At 49.4% G+C, this 22,280-nt stretch overlaps 1 protein-coding gene across 1 annotated transcript in view; it reads left to right on the plus strand.

Annotated features, from left to right (window-relative positions):
- Positions 1-22,280, plus strand: part of DPYSL5 (dihydropyrimidinase like 5) — a 49,771-nt gene that overhangs the window by 14,454 nt on the left and 13,037 nt on the right. The window contains exons 2-7 of the mRNA XM_035000458.1: positions 10,455-10,613; positions 13,486-13,665; positions 14,489-14,557; positions 16,070-16,114; positions 17,888-17,963; positions 18,964-19,120. Coding sequence (XP_034856349.1) covers positions 10,455-10,613; positions 13,486-13,665; positions 14,489-14,557; positions 16,070-16,114; positions 17,888-17,963; positions 18,964-19,120 — 686 coding nt within the window. The remainder of the gene's footprint in view (positions 1-10,454; positions 10,614-13,485; positions 13,666-14,488; positions 14,558-16,069; positions 16,115-17,887; positions 17,964-18,963; positions 19,121-22,280) is intronic.

Raw genomic sequence — 22,280 nt, forward strand, 5'->3', positions numbered from 1 at the left:
CTTAGCATTACAGAAGAGAATGGGATTTGGAGTAAAAATATCTAGCCCCCAGTCTTGGCCCAGCTCTAAGACACCAAGGTAGGCAAACCGCTGTCCCACGTGGTGGTCGTGGTTGATGAGAGGAGGACTCTGCTGTGCAGCTGACCCACTCCTGGAGCACTCCGTGCATCGAGGGAGAGAGGGACCAGGTCCTTGGGCTGGGGCGCAGCCCTCCAGGAGATTCTCTCTGGGTGTAGTTTCATCCAAAGCCCCTGGAGTAGGGGTGACTCTCTGCAGCCTTGGGCGCCTCCAGGGATGAGAACCCCAGAGCTCAGGAACAATCATCCTTCCCTGCGGGGTCCTCTGAAATTAGAGGTTCTGCCGCCAGCACCGCCAAGCGAGCAGCCCCCCAAGAGAATCGGCTAGCACCCCTTTGTACTTAGGAATCTGAGACAGAAGGGAAGGAGGAGGAGAGCTCTTGCCAGCCTCCTGACCTGGGTGTGACCCAGCTGCTCCAAGCAGCAGAGCAGCAGGGCCCAGGGCCGTTGGGCTGACGGGAGGAGGGGAGGGGAGGATTTGGCGTGGAGTCTCAGACCTTTCTCTGCCTTCTCTGCAGTGCTGCTGCTGGGGGCGGTGTGTGTGCCCGGAGTCTACCTTTTGAGCTGATGTCAGGGCTTCAGGAGCAGATGCGTTTGTTCACTGTCCCTGAGACCCCCAAACTGCCCTGGTTTGTTCACTCCTGGGGAGGGGGCGCTTAGGCCTCTGGGGGGGGCAGGCAACTTAACCTCTAGGGTAGTTCCCCTCTTCTTGAAGCCGTTGAGCCAGGGAGTTTCGTGCCTTGGTAGGAGGGTTTGCTCGGCTTCCATAACCCCGTGCCAGACTGGTCTAACTCCTAGACCTTGGCTCTTCTTGGCTCTTCTTCCCAGTGTTCTTCCTGGTCTTATCTCCATCTTAATCCTCTCCCACGTGCCGCCTCTCAGAGCCCTATCCCACATCACCTCCTCCGACTCACCTTGTCCCCCTGGGTGACCTGTTAACGATGACTCCCACGGTCATAGCTACAGCCTGGGCACCCCTGTGTGCCTCCCCCAGATGCAGCCGTCCACCACAACCCTGCTCCCCTCCCAGGGATCCCACATTCCAGGAATGGCACCCCCATCCTCTCAAGCTGGAGCTCGCTCGCCCAAGACCACAGGACTCAGCGATACAGCCAGAAGTCGGATCCAGGTCTGCCAGGCTCCAGAGTTCGGGCTTCTCTCACCGGAGAGCCTGCCTCCACACACTGCTAACAAGCATAAAAATGCAAATGTCACCCTAAGCCCCAACCAAACCCTGGGCCAGCCCTGAGATGCCTCCCCCTTTATTGCTGTGCTGGATCTCTGCCCGGACCCTTTTGTGGGCCAGCCCTGCCCCACCCCCCCGGGCTCCCCACTCCCTCAGCTCTCCCGGGCTGCTTCCCCTGCCCCTGCCGCCGGCTTCCCTGGCCCCTCACGATGGCATGTTGATTCTAGCCCTCTCTAGTTGATTCTGCATGCAACTCCCGTAGGAGTGTTGGCTCAGCGCCACACTCCTCTAGTTTTTCCAAACCTTGCCCCTGGGAATTTGACTCCATTTCCTGTTTTGCTAAGGGGTCTGGGACCAAGGGTCCGGGGACCCTCTGATCATCTCCTCCTTTCTCGATTCCCTACCGCTCTTGAGTGGATGGGAAGAGGGGTCCCTCCCAGCCTAATAGATACAAGGATCAACCCTCAGTTTCCTCATCGGAGCAATGGGGACAGTAATGTACCTCTTTCACAGGGTCACTGTTAGAGTTAAAGGGGCACAGAGCACGTGCTCAGGGGGTGTTGGTTATCATTAGTGATGTTCATCTCCACTTGGATGTCCCTCAGTGGGCTCTGTCTTAAGACGAACAAAAACTCCCTTCCCTCTCCTCATACTGTTTTTTCAGCCACACAAGCATGAAACCTCCCTCATCATTTACATCACCTCCCCTTCTAGCATCAAACCTGCCTGTTACCGCTTCTCCCGGGAAACAGCTTTCACGTTTGTCCCTTCCATCCCCAGCCCCAAATTCAGGGCCGTGACACTGCAGCGGGCACTCCATGGTCAGAGTATCGGCAGTCAGACTTCATCTTCTTCCCCTGCCCTGCAGCCTGCCGTGACTACAGACCTGTCCAGGGCTGGGGGTGTGGCAGCATCCTCCTATAAACCCCGCACTCCCTCAGCGCCCTCAGGACCACCGCCTCCTCAGGACACAAGTTGCTAAACTTTGCTGACCCGATGGAATCCAGGCTCAGCAGGGTCCTCACAGTCTGGTCCTAACTAGACCTGCCTCGGCCCAAACCAAACAGGTCTACTGTCTGTCCTCCAGCTGTGCCCCCAACTTTGCCCACACTATCATGCTCACCTTCCAGCTCTTAGCCTGCCTACCCAGTATATCCTTCCCTTCCTCTGGCCTTTTGCACTAGATGCTGCCACCAAAAAAAATACTTTTTTTTTTTTTTTAAGATTTTATTTATTTATTTGAGAGAGAGCATGAGCAGCGGGAGGGGCAAACGGAGGGAGAGGGAAAAGCAGACTCCCCGCTGAGCAGGAAGCCCGCCCAGGACCCCAGGATCACGACCAGGACCCCAGGATCATGACCTGAGCCGAAGACAGACTGACTGAGCCACCCAGGCGCCCCAAGAGGAATGTTACTTTTGATGCCTTGTACTCTCACAGTACTTCGAAATCATCTCTATTACAAACGAACTTTTTTCTTGTCCTGTTTGCCAACCACATTTCTTGCTTCTTCTGGAGCATCTGATACGTGTCCAAGAGGGCACGTAGTGTATGTATTAAAGCTACCTACAAATTATATACTTACTGGCCATAAACACTACTTATTAGGCTCCTACGATGTGCAGGCACTGTGCTAAGTGTTTTACATACATTTTCTCATCTAATTAGAGTAACCCCATGGATATATATTATCTTCATTTTACAAATGAGGAAATGGAGCTCAGAGATAAACAACTTGCCCAAGTTCTTACAAGTAAGTGATGGGACTAGGATTTAAACCTGGATCTGCCTGCCTTAAAGTCCGATTCTTGTCCTTATACTATTTTGCCTTTTTTTTTTTTTAAGATTTTATTTATTTATTTATTTGACAGAGAGAGATAGCGAGAGAAGGAACACAAGCAGGGGGAGTGGGAGAGGGAGAAGCAGGTTTCCCGCCGAGCGGGGAGCCCGATGCGGGGCTCGATCCCAGGACCCTGGGATCATGACCTGAGCCTAATGCAGATGCTTAATGACTGAGCCACCCAGGCGCCCCTATTTTGCCTCTTAATATGCCTGTACATGGCAGCCAGGGTAAGTGTGGGGAAAATGTCCTTTTCCCAAAATATATTGTGGATTGAAGGTTGCCTGCTTCCTCTGCAGAAAATTCAAAGAATGAAATGTGAGTTTTAGATAGGGTAATGCTTTAGAGTAAGAGCATTGCAAGGTCAGACGTGGGACCAGGCCCCCCCAGATGGTGTGGGAGAGGCTGTGGACACAGAAGGCGGGAGTGGAAAGTGAAAGGAAGTTTGGGAGTGCAATTAATTGCAAATATACAATTTAGAGAAAACCAGTCAGCTGCAGGATGAGCTCCACAGGCTGTAAATTACAGGTCAAGAGAAGGCTTGAGAGCTGTCTGCAGCCACAGGGACAGAAAGGGTAGCCCCAGGGAACTGATCACACATCAATCGGATGCCCTGCAGAAAAGCTAGGGGGTTTTTTGGTTTGGGTTTTGTTTTTTCAGAGAAAAGAGGCATTTGATAGAAAGGGGCGGGGGCAACTGCAAAAGAGACTGGAGCAGTCGTCAGTGCTCTAGAGGCCTGGAAGGGAATTGTCAGAAAGAGTCGGTGTCCCGAGCCCCCCAGTGTGAGCTGGCTGAGTTGGTGAAGCTCAGTGTAAACCTGTAAGAGCCGGATCACCCTCGATCAGGCAAGTGTAGCTAATAAAAATGTGGTACTCCTTGTTCAAAAATTATGAAGAATTTTAAGATGATGACAGCAAAACATTAAATACCAAGCAGAGAGCCTCTCTACATGCAAGGCACGGTGGGACCCCTCAGGCCACGAAAGATACGGACTGGAGTGCCAGGCATGGTTCTAAGCACCATGCATGTGTCATCTCACTTGATGAAATGCTCAGGTCCTTCTTTTGGAGAGCTTCTCAAGTCCGAAGACATGGTGGTGCTTAAGTGCTGGCTTTGCAGAGGGCCCATAAGCAGCTGACAGATCCCTGATGGTGAAGGAAGTTACTCAGAGCAAGAGAGAAACCACCGAGCTAGTGATTTTTTTTCTCTTGTACTTTGGGAGATTGTGAATAAAGGATAGAAGATCATTTTAATGTGCAAAGAAAAAGAACTGGTTCAGCACTTCCATGAGAGACAGATCTAGCTGAACCACTGCTGCCTTTTTCAGCTGCTTCAGTGAATGTAGAAATGTTTGCATCGCGGGGCGCCTGGGTGGCTCAGTCGTTAAGCGTCTGCCTTCGGCTCAGGTCATGATCCCAGGGTCCTGGGATCGAGTCCCACGTCGGGCTCCCTGCTCCGCGGGAAGCCTGCTTCTCTCTCTCCCACTCCCCCTGCTTGTGTTCCCTCTCTCGCTGTGTCTCTCTCTGTCAAAATAAATAAATAAAATCTTTAAAAAAAAAAAAAAAGAAATGTTTGCATCGCGTTCACTAGTCAACAAAACACATCCAAATACTTATTTGACTCTCCATGCTGGAGCAGTCCCTCTTTAAAGACTGAGTTGCCCTTGATCTAGAGGTCTAGGCAAAAGCAGATCCTGCTTTTCTGATTCCAGTCACCTCCCCGAAAACAAATCCCCTTTTCTATGCGAAGTATAGAGCGTTCTATACACTGCAGGAAGCCCCTCCCCCTTCCCCAGTGAAAAACCCCTCGGATTAGCTCTGGCCCAACTGCCTTCTCAACAGCAGAGCCCAAAGTTTGTGCCTTGACCTATTGGTTCAGCCTTGGAACAAGCTTCTTCTTTGGGAGAAGGGTTGCGGGGCAGGAAGTGGTGTGGAATTGGAAGATAAAAATCTGATGAACTTCTGAAGCATAAAGGCGAGCTTTCGATCAGGTTTAAGTTGAGTTTCAGTACAAGTTCTGGCCAAGTGTGTGCCTGGAAAGTGGGTCATAAAATGGATTACCATTAAGTATATTGGGTTTTATTAGGAAACAAATGGAGGTGAGCATTACCGAACGTCAAGTAATTCCAGATTTACCCAGCAGAATATCACAAATGTCAAAAACAAATAACAGTAACCCTTTGAAATACTCAGGTTATGTTTCATCTCCTGCCAAATGTGTATCACGATGCTGAGTCTGTTGGTTAAACAAATGGTCCCAATATCCATATTAACTTAATAGAGATGTGAAGTCCCACATTCACAATAAAAACAAATGCCACATACTCAGTGGGGGGTGCTTGGCTGGACAGCAGTTTACATAAAAACTTAAGGACCTGTGTTGGTAAATGGGCAGCTGTGGTCAGCCACGAGGCTCCGGGAGACCCCCGTAAATTGGCTCTTCCTTGGGCCAGGCCGGTAAAATTGGAAGTGCGCGTGCGCCGCGAAGCTACACAGCCACTTTCTAGTATCCTATGCACTGAACGCGGGGACTGTTCGTGTGTGAGCAGGAATACTCACGCACCATGTGTGGTGGTAAATGTCCATGAACCCGAAATTGAGTATCTACGTGGAGGAGTATTCATACAGCTAATTAAAGTGAATGAAATAGATCTTAAAGATGTTGAGTTTTGGGGCGCCTGGGTGGCTCAGTCGTTAGGCGTCTGCCTTCGGCTCAGGTCATGATCTCAGGGTCCTGGGATCGAGCCCCACGGGGGGCTCTCTGCTCAGCGGGAAGCCTGCTTCTCCCTCTCCCACTCCCCCTGCTTGTGTTCCCTCTCTCGCTGTCAAATAAAATCTTAAAAAAAAAAAAAAAAAGTTGAGTTTTTTTAAAAAGCAAGTTGCAAAAAGGTATGGACAATCCAATACCATTTGTGTAAATTTTTTAAATTCACAAAGCAAACATAGTCAAAGCCTAAGAACATAGATGGGAGCAATTTATATCAACCTCAAGGGAGAGGGATGGAGAACAGGATGGAGGGCTTTGTTTGGATTGCTTATATTCCATTTTTTTTTTGATGTTTTTTAAAAAAACAGCAGAAAGTATTAAATCTGTTATGTTTGACTAGTGGTGGGCTCATGCCTATGTGTTGTATTATTTTCTATACTTTTTTTTTTAAAGACTTTATTTGACCGAGAGAGACACAGCGACAGCAGGAATACAAGCAGGGGGAGTGGGAGAGGGAGAAGCAGGCTCCCCACTGAGCAGGGAGCCCGATGCGGGGCCCGATCCCAGGACCCCAGGATCATGACCTGAGCCGAAGGCAGATGCTTAACGACTGAGCCACCCAGGCGCCCCTATTTTCTATACTTCTACTGTATGTTTGAATTGATTCATAACTTTAAAAGTATTTTGAACACATAAGCATGGTTAACTAAAATTTTTTAAGGATTTATTTATTTGAGAGAGAGAGTGCAAGTACGTGGGATGGGGGGAGCGGGGAGGGGCAGCGGGAGAAGAAGAGAGAGAATCTCAAGCAGACTCCTGCTGAGCAGGAAGCCCCATGGGGCTTGATCCCAGGACCCTGAGATCATGACCGGAGCTGAAACCAAGAGTCAGATGCCTAACCGACTGAGCCACCCAGGCGCCTCACATGGTTCACTAAATGTTAAATATTTAGCCTCCTCTAAATTTATGTTTAAAAAGGATATTATAGGGCGCCTGGGTGGCTCAGTCGTTAAGCGTCTGCCTTCGGCTCAGGTCATGATCCCAGGGTCCTGGGATCGAGTCCCACATTGGGCTCCCTGCTCAGCAAGAAGCCTGCTTCTCCCTCTCCCATTCCCCCTGCTTGTGTTCTTGCTCTTGCTATTTCTCTCTCTGTCAAATAAATAAATAAAATCTTTAAAAAAAAATAAAATAAAAAGGATATTATAAATAAAGTAATATAGTCTATTAAATAGATTTCAGAAAACTAGAAAAAAAATAACTCAGACTCTCATCACTCAGAACAGTCCTTGTTAATATTTTGGTCTATTTCCTCCCATGTTTTTCCTTGTGTGGGTGCCTGTGTGTTTAAACATACTTCTCAGCATCTTGGGTACACATATTGAATTCTGCCATTTTCACTCATTATAGTATCACCCTTTTTCCATGTTACGACTTAGACTCCATGAACATCATTTCTGTTGACTTCCATTAAACATCGTCCACAGCTTGCTCAACCAACACCATCTTTGCATAAAACCAGGAACGTTCAGCAGTCACACAGCCCCGTGTTCGTAAACATAATCCCTTTGAAAGCCTCAGGAACAGGATTGGGTCGTGCTCTCTGTTGATTTCTAAAGGCTGTTTTGTGTGGGATGACAGTAAAAAGGTCTGTCACATCTGTGATATCACACTCCCAGGAAGACAGAGCTTGTCGGCATTCGTCCCGTGGGTTGGAACAGTACATATTTTCAAAGCCAGCTCTGTATATCTTGCCTGACAGGAAACAAGTGCTCGAACATCCTTGTACATCCAGCATCTGGTCTGGATTCCTGAGCCTGCAGCTGGGGGAGTATTTGCTGATCCTGTTAAACTCTTGTTTTGAGGCCGGAGGTTATAGCAGAAATAATTATTCCAGATATTTATGTGCCCCTTCCCAGCTTGCAGGTGCTCTCACATCCATTGCCACTAGATCATCTCTGGGCCCCCAGGAGGTGAGGTGCAGAGCGGGCACACAGCTGGCCCTGGATTCCAGCCAGTAAGTGGGAAAGTCAGCACCACCGTCCTGGGACACCTACCAGAACTCTTCAGTTACTGTCCTTAGACTCAGGCAAGAGGGGCCATGTCTGCCCAGAGCCCATTGTCCTCTTCTAGACTCAGGATCCCTGGAATTCCCTAACAAATAATCCTGAGCACTTCCAGGACCTATGCAAGCTTGAATCCGTCCTCTTGGGGGCCAGACTACCAGTGTGTGCACGCCTGGGTCCAAGGGCAGCATTTTGCAGGGAGTGAGCAGATCTTAGACCCGCAGACTGCAGGATGAACCCCAGTGTCAGGGGTGTGAGCTGGGGGCAGGTGCAAAGGCTGAAGGCCAACATCCCCTGCAATGTAGCTCAGAGCTACAAGGACTCCCAAGAGCTCTAAATTCAGGCCTGGCCTTCTCAGCCATATATTTGTCAGAGTAGTAGGAGGATAGAATGTATTCTGTGTAACAGCTTGATCTGTAACTTTTAACCATTTTAGAGATTCATCACATGGACCTCCTTTTCTACTCTTGCTCTGGGACCCACAGATCTTAAGAAAAGTCTTGGCTCTCTTATCATACTGTGCTGTTTCCAGGTCCCCCTTTTTCTATCCAAGGCCACACACATAGGGGAGTGCAAAGGAAAGCAATCTAGAACCAATAAAACAAGTGTATAAAATAAATAAAACAATTTAGTGTATAAATTCCCAATATCTGACACACCCCATGTCCACGTGTAAAGGCAAGAAATGCATTTCAGGGCAGAATAGAGTACAACCACCTGCTGCAAGGATGAATCAGCCTGGCAGATCCAGCCGGATCACAAATAGAAGCCAACTAGTAAAGCCACAATCTGCTGCTCTTCCCCTTCTCTCATTTCCCTGCCCCCTCACCCCCATCCCGGTTCCCCCTTTGTGTACCGCAGAACTACCGCCCTCTGTTGGTTGTTTTAAGCCATGCAAGAAGTGGGACCCCTGACATCTTGACAACATGGCGAGTTTTCTCCCTGGCCAAGTCAGGGTCAGCGTGGAAAATCTGTGTTGCAAGAGTTTTCATTTTAATTGTTGTTTGGCCACAGAACTGAATTTTTTTTCAGTTCCCCATTCCCCAGCAATATTTCTGATTTGTGATCAAGGATCTGACTGACTAGAGGAGCATGAAATCATCAAGACAATTTCATTGTCCTGTTTTTCTCCCCTACAGAAAACGGAGATAAACAGCCAAAGTCTGGATAATTAAACACACATTAGGATAGACTTCACTCCGTCCATTTTATTCGAGGTGTTTCACTTGACTTTCCCAGCTATCCAGCAAGGAAGCTAATTTCGGTAAAGCTTAGAGAGGTTAAGTAGCTATTATAGTAGCTATTATAGGTAAAGCATGTCAGACAGGTTAAGTAATGTGGCTGAGGTTATCCAGCTGGGAGGTGGCGAGTGGGGACTCAAATTTTGGCCCAAGTTGAAGGACAGGTTTTGTCCAAACTTTTACTCATTGGAAAAAGAGAGTCAACTTCTATCAGAGCACTCACAGAGTAGTGGAGCCCTCTCTTAATTATTCTATTTTGATGAAGTTTTGTTTGGGAACAACACATTAGCCTGGAACAGCCTTTAGTCAATGCTAGTTCTGGAAGCTTGTGCAGGTCACCCAACCAAACTGGTTCAAAAAAAAGTATGTGTGGGGGAGGTGGATCTTTAATACAGATTTGGTAATTATTCCTGGAGGTATGCTTTTTTTTTTTTTATTACAAGTAGGCTTTTTAAAGATTTCTCTTGAAGTGGTATCTTGTGGAGATTGTGAATAGGATAATTTTTCATTGATAAATCATACAGGGACCTAAAAAGTGCTCTATCTCAAACAAGATAAATGGAAATGAACTTAATGTGCTTGGAAAAACTGAAGACAAAAACCCCCATGTGGAAGGTGCATATGAAAACTTTGAATAAAATTGTTTCATGAAGGGGCGCCTGGGTGGCTCAGTTGGTTAAGCGTCCGCCTTTGGCTCAGGTCATGGTCCCGGGGTCCTGGGAGTCCTGGGATCGAGCCCCGCATCGGGCTCCCTGCTCAGTGGGGAGCCTGCTTCTCCCTCTGCCCCTCCCCGAAGCTTGTGCTCTCTATCAAATAAATAAAAAATATTTTAAATAAGTAAATAAAATTGTTTCATGAAATACGAGAGAATAAAACAAAATGACATATCCAAATTAACATTTGCTTCGTTAGGATTTAAATACGTCTGGGTGACTAAATAAATATTAAAAATAGACACATTACATTGAGCATTTGGTTGCATCATCTACATACTCCAGTTGGCCAGAATCATTGTGGGTGGGGGCAGTCTGCTCTTTGGGAAGGAGAGGCTGGCCTCAGGCTCCAGTAACACACGAAGTGGTTTTTCCAAAGCACCGAGCCACACTCCGAGACAAGGAAGAAGCAGGTTTGTGTGCTAGATCCACAGTGGGGGTGAAGGTTACACACTGGGTCCTGCATGTCCGGCTCCTTACAGTTTCCCAAGCGTTGCTGCACTGGGGACTCACAGCCTCTTGCTTGATAGGGTCTGTTGTTGGGCCCCCCCCCCCCCCCCCGTGTCTCCCTGCATCGGCGACTCCCATGTGGGAAGGGATGTGACAAGACTGCTCTTCCTGTCCCCTGCAGGCGGCGCTAGTCGGAGGAACCACCATGGTCATCGGCCACGTCCTGCCTGATAAGGAGACCTCCCTGGTGGACGCCTACGAGAAGTGCCGGGGTCTGGCCGACCCCAAGGTCTGCTGTGACTACGCCCTGCACGTGGGGATCACCTGGTGGGCACCCAAGGTAACAGTGCTGGCTGGAATCCCAAAAGAAGAATGAAAGCTCTCTGAGGCAGAGGGGCAGTCTGGTCGGAGCCGGCTAGGTTGGGGTACTCTCCCACAGGTGTGGGACCCCCCCACCATCCTAGCCCCCCCCAAATGCCAAAAGAAAAAAAAAACCACAGGATTCCACAAGGGGGTGAGAAGGCTTGTTCTTAATTTAAAGGGCCAGTTTTCCATCAGACACAGAAGGCCTAAGACAGAGGTGTAGGGAGCTCTGAATCCTTGCTCAGCCCACAGCAGCATCTCGATGGCAGCGGCACCTAAGGGGGCTGCTGCTGAGTAGTGAGCAAGAGTCAGGCTCCAACGGTCGTGTCGTTGTTGCTGGAAGGGACAGCATGGCCCTGAGGGCTCAGAACAGAACGGAGGGTGCTATCCTGGCTCAGTGCTGCCTGGAACAAATGGACAGGGCCCCTTCTTCCCTCTGGGGGCCCAGCCCCCACTCTGAGAGCCCGGAGGCTGCTCCTGGCGCATGGCTGAGGCTGCCTCCCACGGAGCCATTTCTCACTTCAGCCTTTGTGGCCTTCACTTCTGGCTTTCCTGTCCTCCCACTGCCCCAGGCCCCAGGCCCACACCCCGATTCCCACCTCCTTGCTCCTCCTAAAAAACAGATAGACAGGCGTTTAGATTTTGCTTCATTTCTGGAGTTTTACTGCTTATTACCCCAGGGAAGCAGGCTGGGTGTTCGTTCTTTCCTCAATTCTGTATTAATCACCATGTGCCGGTTCTTGTGTGGGTGCCCTAGAATCATAAAAAGAAACGAGCACTGGGCCGCCAGGCTGGCTCTGTTGGTAGAGCATGCGGCTCTTGATCTCAAGGCCGTGAGTTCAAACTCCACATTGGTCATGGAGTCTACTTTAAAAAAACAAAACAAGGGGCGCCTGGGTGGCTCAGTCGTTAAGCGTCTGCCTTCGGCTCGGGTCATGATCCCAGGGTCCTGGGATCGAGCCCCACATCGGGCTCCCTGCTCAGCGGAGAGCCTGCTTCTCCCTCTCCCACTCCCCCTGCTTGTGTTCCCTCTCTCACTGTGTCTCTCTGTCAAATAAATAAATAAAATCTTTAAAAAAAAAAAAAAACAAGCATTAAGACATTTTACAAAATCCTTCAGCTGTGGAGCCTGGCCTAAAGGGCCTGACTCCCTTCTCAGATGGTAATTAAAAGCCTTGTGTACTTCTGCCCTTGGTTTTTAGCTGTGAGTGTGGGGCTCACCCAGTCTCCTCCGTTATTTCCAACCTGGTCCTGAGGAAAGGCCTCAGAGCCCCCCAAGCCTCACACCATGAAGACCTCCCTCCTGGTATTGGGAAAAGGCTCAGACCACCCTGAATGTCAGCCAGCCCCTACACAAGTGGGGGTTTTGTTTATTTGGACACCCTCCTGGGTGGACGACCCTACCCCAAGCTTCTCTATTCCCTCCCCCTCGAGTTGGCCTGGAATAGAGCGTCCATTCCGATTCTCAGCCACACTGAGGCCAGGCCAGCCATCCCTAGGTCCCCGGAGGTTGTGGGGACTTCCATGCCTCTAGAATTTCAGATTCTTTTTTGTTATTATCAAAAAATTTCTTTCTAGGGGCGCCTGGGTGGCTCAGTTGGTTAAGCGACTGCCTTCGGCTCAGGTCATGATCCTAGAGTCCCTGGATCGAGTCCCGCATCGGGCTCCCTGCTCGGCAGGGAGTCTGCTTCTCCCTCTGACCCTCCCCCCTCTCATGTGCTCTCTCTCTCTCTCATTCTGTCTCAAATAAATAAATAAAATCTTTAAAAAAAAAAAAAATTTCTTTCTAACTATAGATTTTATTTTTTTTTTTTTAAGATTTTATTTATTTATTTGAGAGAGAGAGCACATGAGAAGGGGGAGGGTCAGAGGGAGAAGCAGACTCCCTGCCGAGCAGGGAGCCCGATGCGGGGCTCGATCCAGGGACTCTAGGATCATGACCTGAGCCGAAGGCAGTCGCTTAACCAACTGAGCCACCCAGGCGCCCTCTAACTATAGATTTTAAAAACAGAAAAGAAGCCCATCATCTGGTCACCCCCCCAACACAACCACTATTGTTTTAGCTTATTTCCTTCCAGTCTGTTTTTCACAGGTGCTTTTTACATAGTAACTCTTTCACTTACGTGGGAGCATTTTTTATTTGGCTGCATGGTCTTCATGGAGATAAACTTCAAGTTATTTTCCTATTGTCAGACCAATGTTGCTTCCATTTTCTCATCCCAGTTTCCAGTTTACATCCTAATAATGTTGGAATGAATCTTCTTATTCACATAGCTTTATTCACATTCCTAAATTAGATTTTTCCCAGGGTCTCAGGATTTTTTTTTTTTTTTTTAGATTTTATTTTTAGGTAATCTTCATGCCCAACCTGGGGCTCGAACCCACAACCCCAAGATCAAGAGTTGCATGCTTCACTGACTGAGCCAGCCAGGCGCCCCCAGTCTCTGGATTTTTAGCATTATTGTGCCTTCTTTGTAACGCCACTTCCATTATGGGGGCTGGGGGCACAAGCCGTGGGAGTAAAAGCTGTTAGTGCATTCACCAAGAAGGCTGCCTTGGAGTCAGAAACGCAGGACAAGCCTCTGGGATAGCAGAAACGTGCCTGGACAGTAACAATATAGGCTATGTTCGTGTCACGCTTGACAAATTACCAAGGAGTTCTGCGTTCGTTTGCTCATGTAACCATACAGCTGCCTGTGGGAGGAAAATGAGATACTGCGAGGTGGCGGGTGGTCACACAGTCACTCCGCCGACTGGCCCACATCCCCTCCATCCTGGGCCGGCATCCGCCAGCCCGCCTCTTGAACATCTGTACTCACGAGGCATTGCCTTTGCATTTTGCTCTCCAGGTGAAAGCAGAAATGGAGACGCTGGTAAGGGAGAAGGGTGTCAACTCGTTCCAGATGTTCATGACCTACAAAGACTTGTACATGCTTCGGGACAGTGAGCTGTACCAAGTGTTACACGCTTGCAAGGACATTGGAGCGATCCCCCGAGTCCATGCTGAGAATGGGGAGCTCGTGGCCGAGGCAAGGCAATAGAGAATATTGGGAAGGGGGAGGCTGGGGCGCCAGTACAAACAGTTCTTGGGGGGATTCCTGACCCCCCCATCACCCATCCCACAATTTTGTTCAGAGAAAATAAGTTATAAAAGAAAGTGTGAGATGTTGACACCCCAGATGACAAATCTGAGTCAGAAAATCCAAACTTTTCTACTGTCTATGAAACAAAAAAATCTCTTTACAGTCCAGAATGGTGTCTGAGTCTTAGATAATGATGTCTTAGTTCTACTGATAGGATATTTAAATTCCATTTTAGCAAAAGAATTTGGAGCACCTCTAAAAATATTCTTAATGAGATTTGGCATCGGGATAAATCAGAGTCCACTCTCTGCTTTCCTGTTACCCCCCCCGACCCCCAAAAGAGCTGAGATATTATTAACAATCTCCTCACTGGTAGATGAGCCCCTTTTCACGCCTGGAAATTAAATAGGATACTTGGGAACGGTTAACCTAGGTGTTGCTGGAAGCTAGAGATTTGACTAGACTTTCAGTGGGGGCAGTTCTGACTTTCAGACCGAGTGTCTTGGATGTCCCAAGCCTGTTGGCTAATTACAGAACTGTAATTTTAAGAGGAAAAAATATGTTCAATCCTTAGGAAGTGAAACTCAAGAGAGACTTACTGCAAGGGAGCCCTGTGCTGATTCTGCCCTCTTTGGAAGATGAATACTACAGAAGTGAGAAAAGTAGCAAGCCTATTGGAATGGGCTACGTCCGGCATATTTTAGTGTCCCTGGGGTTTCTGATTTTCCTATATCTGTATGGTTCTCTCAGTTTTCTGTCTTTTATTCAGGGTGCCAAGGAGGCGCTAGATTTGGGTATCACAGGCCCAGAAGGAATCGAGATCAGCCGCCCAGAGGAGGTGAGGAAAACTTTCTGTGTCTCTTGTCAGCTTTTTTCCTATGGATTCATAGAATCTTTAGGATAGAAGAGACATCAGTAAATATAAGTTGTGTCGCTTTCTCCATGGGTGAAATTCTCATCTGAAGCTTTTCAGAGAACATCCTCCTCCCTGCTGAGGTTGACATGGCCTTAAGCTTCTTTGGGAAAGACTGTATGGGGGAAACCAGACCCACCCGATTTGATTCTGATTTCAGGGATCCGAGGGAGACAACGTGAGGACAGCGGGAATTGCTTTCCCCAAAATTGAATGGGGGGCGGGGGGGTGGGGGGGAGACAGAGTGAAAGTGCCTTCAGGTGTTAAAAGAAATTCTAGACTATAAGCCAGTGATTCAGCATTTTCTGAATGACATCGCTTTGAGCACCTGAGGAAAACTTTGGACCCTTCCCACCAGAAACCAGAGGCACACCCATGTCTGTGCTCTCTGCCCCTTACTACCCCATGACCCACGGCGATGGTAATGAAAAGCCCTGCCGTCCTTCTAACCTGTGGTTTTATCCTTGCTCAGTGCTGCAGGGCGTCCACACACATCCCCGATAGTCCCCCTCCCTGCTGGAGAATTCTCCGGAGGGACCACATTGGACTTCTTGTCCTGTGATCCTATTCAGACATCCTCCACCATTCGTGAGGAAAAAGCTATTTTCCATTTCTTCAAAGCCTTCAGTGCAGGGTGGTGGCTGCATGTCCCTGAGGGACGAGGAGCCAGAGACAGGATGTGAGGGCACTGCCATCAGACAGACAAGGCCCTGGGTGTCCGTGAGAACAGGAGTGGGCGGGTGAGCACAGGACTGGGCTTTGCTCAGTTATAGGAGGGCAAGAGCAAGGCTTTGACTATAGGATATTAATAGCATGAGTCATCACTGTCGTGGTCTAGTGGTTAAAGGCTCCACGCCAGGGGAGATTTTGCTCTCCGCAGGACCTTTGGCAACACCTAGCAATGTTTTCAGTTCTCCACCTGGGGGTGGCACTGCTGGCCTCTGGTGGGTAGAGTTGAGGGATGCTGCTTCTAGATCCTACGGTGCCCAGACAGCCCCCACCATGAAGAATTACCTGACTCAGAACGTCCACAGTGCCAAGATTCAGAAACCCTGGTCTGGGTTAATTTCCAGTTTGGTATTAGTGAGCATCGTTCCTTTGCTACCGTGCTGAGGTGGCTGTGGAGAGAAGACACCAGAAAACACGGAGAGATGGGAATCTAGGTTTCCGTTTGCTTTTGTTTTGTTGCCTTTTACTTAAGGCCTGAGTAGCATCCAGCGAGTATATGCCTGGTGCTAAGTTCTCCGATTGCCTCAGGGGGAGCAGAGTGGTTGGAGCTTGGTGCTCTTGGGATGCAGCCCCTGTGGGTACAGTGGACCCTTCCAGCTCTGTGTTGAATATTCCAGAACTTTCTACAAAGTGGGCTCTTGAGCAGATGAGGGCTTGCTTGGGAGAGATGGTAAAGCTTGTTTTCTTCCGGTACTTTGTTTCTAACAGTTGGAAGCTGAAGCCACTCACCGAGTTATCACCATTGCAAACAGGGTAAGTAGACCCCGACTTGCCCTCAACCCATTCTTGACTCTGGGATCAGAAGCCAGACTCTTCAGTCTGCACGGCGGGGTCCCATTCTGCCCTGGCTGCCAGCACTATGCCTGACTTGCAGGAACCCAGAACCGTTGGCTGGGTGAATGTTGTTATTCCCACAGACCTGGTGCCTAGGTCTTTCCTGCCAGCTCTCTATTCCACCCCCTTGAGCTTGCTGAGTCTGGCTTCACTGCTCAGGTGGAAATGGCTCCCATGGGAGGCAGGTGGGTTCAGGGGCCACAGAACCTCCCTGCAACTGAACTCTGCTTCCTGTAGAGGAATTCGGTAGATGTTTGCTTAAACCTCCACCTCTGGACCACTTAGAACTTTTCCTTGGTATCGCTCAGGATCTGGGGGTGCAGATGCAGTGTGGTGATGAGAACCGAGGAAGGGATGTGAGGCCTTTACCAAATACAAGCTCTCAAGTGTATGCAAGTCACTCAACCACTCTGCTATACTATTTTGTTACCTAAAATTGGAGTGGTAATATCACTTCTCACGGGATGGTTGTGAGTCTCAAAGGGGGCAGAGCAGGAACGGCAGTTTATAAACAGCAGAGCCCTAGACCAAGGTTATTTCTCCTTCTAAACGATCAGTAAAGAGTTCAATTTGCTCAGAGAATCTGAACCGTCACATCTAGAACACCGGTTTTCTAAGTGTGGTAACTGGACCGGCAGCATCAGCATTTGTTGGGAGTTTAGAAATGCAGATTCTCGGGCCCATGCAGACCTATTGAATCAGAAACAGGGCATGATGCCCAGCCATCTGTTTTCAATAGCCCACCCCTGATTCTAGTGGGCACTAATGCTCCAGAACCTCTCCTCTGGAAAGACACGGACTCCCTCCAAGGGTGTAAGCCTGAGGGGTGGTGTTAAGAACACCAGGGAAAACACAGAGGTTGGAGGTCCAGCAGATCTCAGAATCAGACAGTAAAGTTGTGCCAAGCATATGACCTGTCGGGCCAGTTCCTAAGCTCTCTGTCCTCTCATTTTGATAAGCAGAGAAGGCCTCAGAATAACATTTGGGAAAAGTTTCCCGTTAGCAATTTACAATGGACAGGGACATTGTTTTACTGGCATAATGAGAGTTACGATATCAATTACTCCCTGATGGAAACTTAACCCAGAGTAAGGACAGATCTGAACAACACAAGTCCAGCTTCCTATTTTTTAGCTCAAACATATGCCCAGAGAAGCGAAGACATGGACCTTTGTCGTCCAGCTCAGCAGAGGAGAAGCTCATCGATACTACAATCCAGGTGTCCATTTGCAAGACCAGTCCTGTCTGACATGGACTCTGAACCCTGAACCTCCTGTATTTTGTTTCTTGTCCAGGGTGCATTCTGTCTACTGATAAAGCAGCCCTCATACAACAGGTTTTGTCATTTTAGATACGGAGTATAATCCACGACTGTCTCTAGGTCCTCACACCCGTGAACAGAAAACAGTCCCTTGTTTTAAATTATAAATCATCTTGATTTCGGCTGACCTCTTGCCCTGACATTCCCACTGACTCTGGGGCTGAGTGCTGCCTGCCTCCTCCCTGCTTCACGCAGTCCGTGCTCTGGCCGCCAGCCCCGCATTCCTGGTGGAAGACCCTCACCCTGAGAGTGGGGCTGAGAGACACAGGGGGAGGTGCTGCGGCCAGCATTGGTTTGTCTGGGGCTGTGCTCGTGCTTGGCAGGTTCATGGCATTGATGCGCTCTCCTTCCCGCTGGGTTTCCTTATTTAGACCCACTGCCCGATCTACCTGGTCAACGTGTCCAGCATCTCGGCCGGTGAGGTTATCGCAGCTGCTAAGATGCAAGGTGAGTCCTGGGGCTGGAATGGACATGGGCATGTGGGGTGGGATTGTAGCCCTATGGGGCCCGCCAGCCCAGGGGCCCAGTGTATGCCCTGTTGTCTCCTGTCACCCTTAGAAGCACTCTGCTCTAGCCTGGGTCCAGTGAGTTAGAACCACTGTTTTCCTCTGCACATCTGTCTGCCTAACAGCTTTACAAAAGTGTCTGTCACCTCTCCTGGGTCTGGTCAAATTTTCCAAGTTTTCAGGCAACTCATTAATTGCTATCTTTTTGGCCTCTTGGGTTTTACTAGCAGTTGCCTTGGTAACTGACATAAAATCCTGGACCAGTTCCAATGGACATTTCAGGGGATGCTTTGGAAGTCCCTGGAGGAATAACAGCATCTGAGTGAGCCCAACTTCCCTCACAGCCCCCCCCCCCCCCCCCGCCCCCGGCACCCTGAGTACGAGCCCCAGGGCGCCTGTGTTTCTGCTATTGCCGAGCACCCGGCAGCGCCTGGGGGTTTTTATCTGTGCTTGTGGTCTCAGCCGGCTCAGGGTGCCAGCGAGGTCCTGCTAACAGGAGAAACCAAGGCATGGTCACAGACCTGGGGCTAGAAATCAGAGCAAGGGCTCCCAGCCTTCTGGCAGGATGGCCTGCGAGGTCCCGCCCCCTCCCGCCCCCTCCCGCCTCTCCCCTCCTGGGAGCCCCTGGCCTGCCTCACCCGCGCCGATGCCCCTCCTTCCTCCCAGCAGCGCCCCGCGGCCCCTGAGCTCCAGCCAAGCCGCGCTCTTCCAAGTGCGGCGCTGCCCCTCCTCGGCGCCCCTGCCCTTCTGTTCTTCTCGCCTGGAGCCAGCCTGGCGCGATGCAGCTCTGGCCTTGAGCCCAGCTGTGCTCTCGAACACCCTCGGGAGCTTGGGCGAGTCCCTTCCTCTCTGACTTCAGCTCCTTCACCGAGGACCATTCAGACCAATGGTCTCTCAGGTCGGTGGGCTTCCTACTCATGGTCTGACCTCTCTCCTTGCAGGGAAGGTTGTTCTGGCCGAGACCACCACGGCGCATGCCACGCTGACCGGCTTACACTACTACCACCAGGACTGGTCCCACGCGGCCGCCTACGTCACGGTGCCCCCGCTGAGACTGGACACCAACACCTCAACCTACCTCATGAGCCTGCTGGCCAAGTAAGGCGCTCCAGCCGAACACTGTGGCCCCAGAGCACAGCATTAACTCGTGATAGGCGCCTTCCCGGGAATTTACGCATCTTCACCGTGATGTCCTAGCGGCCCCAGATCTGACCTAGAGTCAATTTCATTGTGCCCGTGGGATGACTTGGCCCTGGTGACCCTCCCCAGGGCCCGCCAGATAACTGCCATCCTATGGGGCTTCCCTGACCACTCGGTTTGGAGTGAGAGCTTCTGAAGTGTAAGATGCGAGAGCAGCCTATAGAAAAGCGTGAACGGTGGTGATGCAGAATTTCAAGGGACATTGCTTTTTACGCTGAAGACCACTGCAGGGCTGTGGGATGTGGCCTCTGATGTGTCCTAGAATGTATGTGGGCCTTTCTGTCTCTTTGTTCTTGACCTCTCCCTCCTCTCATTGTTTTGCAACAATGTATCTCCCCACATGTGTCTCCCTCCTTTCTTTCCTCTTTTCCCTCTGCCTTCTGCCCTCTCTCCCTCTTTCCCCTCATCCTCCCCTTCCAGATCTCCTTTTCTCCAGCTTCTTTTTTTCTAACACTACTTTTTCCCATGTGATCCGAATCTAAAGGCAAAAGTTTAACCAACAGGTTGAATTCAGAGGGAAACAAACATGAAAAGCTTTTGTTTGCAGCTTCTTTCTTTCCTTTAGTAACATTTTGGGTAGAATCCATTGCTTTCTCTCCCTTTTGGTTACTAACGTCCAGTCTAGTTTAAATGTCCATCTCCTCCCTTCCCCACGCCCAGTTCGGGGCTGGGGGATTCTTCTCCACACCCAAGCACCAGCCTGTACTCCTGCTTCTCAGGCAGAAAGTGGCTGGCCTTTGGGGCCCTCGCTGGGCAGGGCACATGCCCAGTGTGGGCTCTCTTGTGCCTCCCTCACGTAATCCCCTGCTCTGGGAGATGGGGTCCAGCTTAACCTCTTCCTCCTGCATCTTCCTAGCTTCCAGAGCTAGCGGTGTCCCTGCAAACAAGGACCCTGGAAGGCAGCTCAAGCCTGGCCACCTTCTGCAGTGTCTGGGGCCCAGCAAAAGCTCACCCAGCTTTGCCACTCTCCACAGTGGGAGGGCAGGCTGTCCCCATCCCAATGGCTCCCCTCACCCAGAGGCTCGGGGCAGGTCCACCAACCCACCTCCCAGGCAAAGGCCCGCTGCGATCACTTCTGCTCTCTGTGGGTGAACCTGTTGAAATGTGCCCTCCTTGACTGCTAGGAGAGAGAGTAGGGAAGCCCACTCAAACCATGAAAAGAAGGAGGAAGGAAAGACAACAGGACTCTCCATTCTACAACACCTCAGTCTCCCTGCCTGTCCTCTGCTTTTATATACCTGGGGTGGTGATAGGCCTCTTCTCTTCTAGGGTGATGGTGGGGATAATTGAGGGAAGTGGCCAGCCCTGACTGAAGGCGGCTGAGAGGAGAAATGCCAGATCAGCTCTTACTTTTAAAGATGCTTTTCAGGGGCGCCTGGGTGGTTCAGTCAGTTAAGCGTCAGACTCTTGATCTCAAAGTCATGAGTTCAAGCCCCGTAGAGCCTACTTTAAAAAAAAAAAAAAAAAAAAGCTTTTCCTTGGGAAAAACCAGCCTCCTTTTCATCATTATCAACACAATAAAAACAAACATGTATCATGAGCCCACTGTAATACTTTGGGCTCAGTTCCAAGGTCAAAGAATCTTTTGAAATAGATTGAAATTGCCACAGGCAATTTAACTGAAAGAACAGAAAGGTGGTAAGTGCCCCCACCCACCCAAATTCAACTAGGCTGGGGGAAAAAGAGTATTATTATTTTTTTTTAAAGATTTTATTTATTTATTTGAGAGAGCATGAGAGGGGGGAGGGTCAGAGGGAGAAGCAGACTCCCTGCTGAGCAGGGAGCCCGATGCAGGACTCGATCCCAGGACCCTGGGATCATGACCCGAGCCGAAGGCAGTCGCCTAACCAACTGAGCCACCCAGGCACCCCGAAAAAGAGTATTATTAATTGAATAATTTAAGTTTTTATGTCTAGCCTATTTTTAATCTAAATTATGTAAATAAATTCGCTCAAGTCGAATTGTAATTTCATATGAACTATTATGAGAATAGTTTCAATCCCTTTTTAAAATCAGTGCATATTATAAAAATGTGCAATTTTATAGAATTTGGAGCATTGTTTTAACAGTCTCGTGATTGACAGGAATTTATGGTTACTTTCTTTTTGTCTTTAGGGCGCACTGTTGGTGATAAATGATATAATACAAAATACCTGATTGAAAACCCAGACACCAATGATCATATTCCTATAAGAGAATCTGTGCTGCTTCATCGTGATCTACTTTAGGATATGATTTCTTATATGTCAGTGTAAAAAGCATAATCTGTGGATAGGAGGATTTATCTTTTATTTGAAATCTAATTTCTTTTTCCTTTTTTTATTGAAGTACAGTTGACACAGGATGCGACATTAGTTTCGGGAGTATAGCAGTGATCCGACAGCTCTGGGGCTTCCGCTGGGCTCACAGTGTAGCTATGACCTGTCACCATGCACCCCACCATCACAGTACCACTGACTAGGTGCCCCGTGCTGGGCCTTCCTTCCTGGTGACTTACTCATTCCAGAACTGGAAGCCCGTACCGCCCCTACCCTTCATGCATTGTGCCCATCCCGCCACCCCCCTCCCTTCTGGCAACCATCAGTTCATTCTCTGTGTAAAATCTGATTTCTTAAAGGGGCCAGAAGTTTTTCATTTGAATATGTAAAATTTTAAAGGACTTCACAAAGCCAGTCATGTTTGAAAGTTTGTTTTTTTTGTAAAGATTTTATTTATTTGACAGAGAGAGGCACAGTGAGAGAGGGAACATAAGCAGAGGGAGTGGGAGAGGGAGAAGCAGATTCCCAGATGAACAAGGAGCCCGATGCGGGGCTCGATCCCAGGACCCTGGGATCAGGACCCGAGCCGAAGGCAGACACCTAACGACTGAGCCACCCAGGAGCCCCTGAAACTTCAGAGTATGGTTGGTGTGTCCTATCTCCTAGATTCAGGGCAGCACTAGGTGACCTCAAAAGCCCCTTTGGAGGGGGCACCTGGGTGGCTCAGTCAGTTAAGCATCTGCCTTCGGCTCAGGTCATGATCCCAGGGTCCTGGGTTACAGCCCTGCATCATCTTCCCT

This window comes from Mirounga leonina, unplaced genomic scaffold (genome assembly GCF_011800145.1).
Source record: "Mirounga leonina isolate KUSES-001 unplaced genomic scaffold, KU_Mleo_1.0 Mir_125, whole genome shotgun sequence".
In the NCBI taxonomy this organism is placed as follows: domain Eukaryota; kingdom Metazoa; phylum Chordata; class Mammalia; order Carnivora; family Phocidae; genus Mirounga; species Mirounga leonina.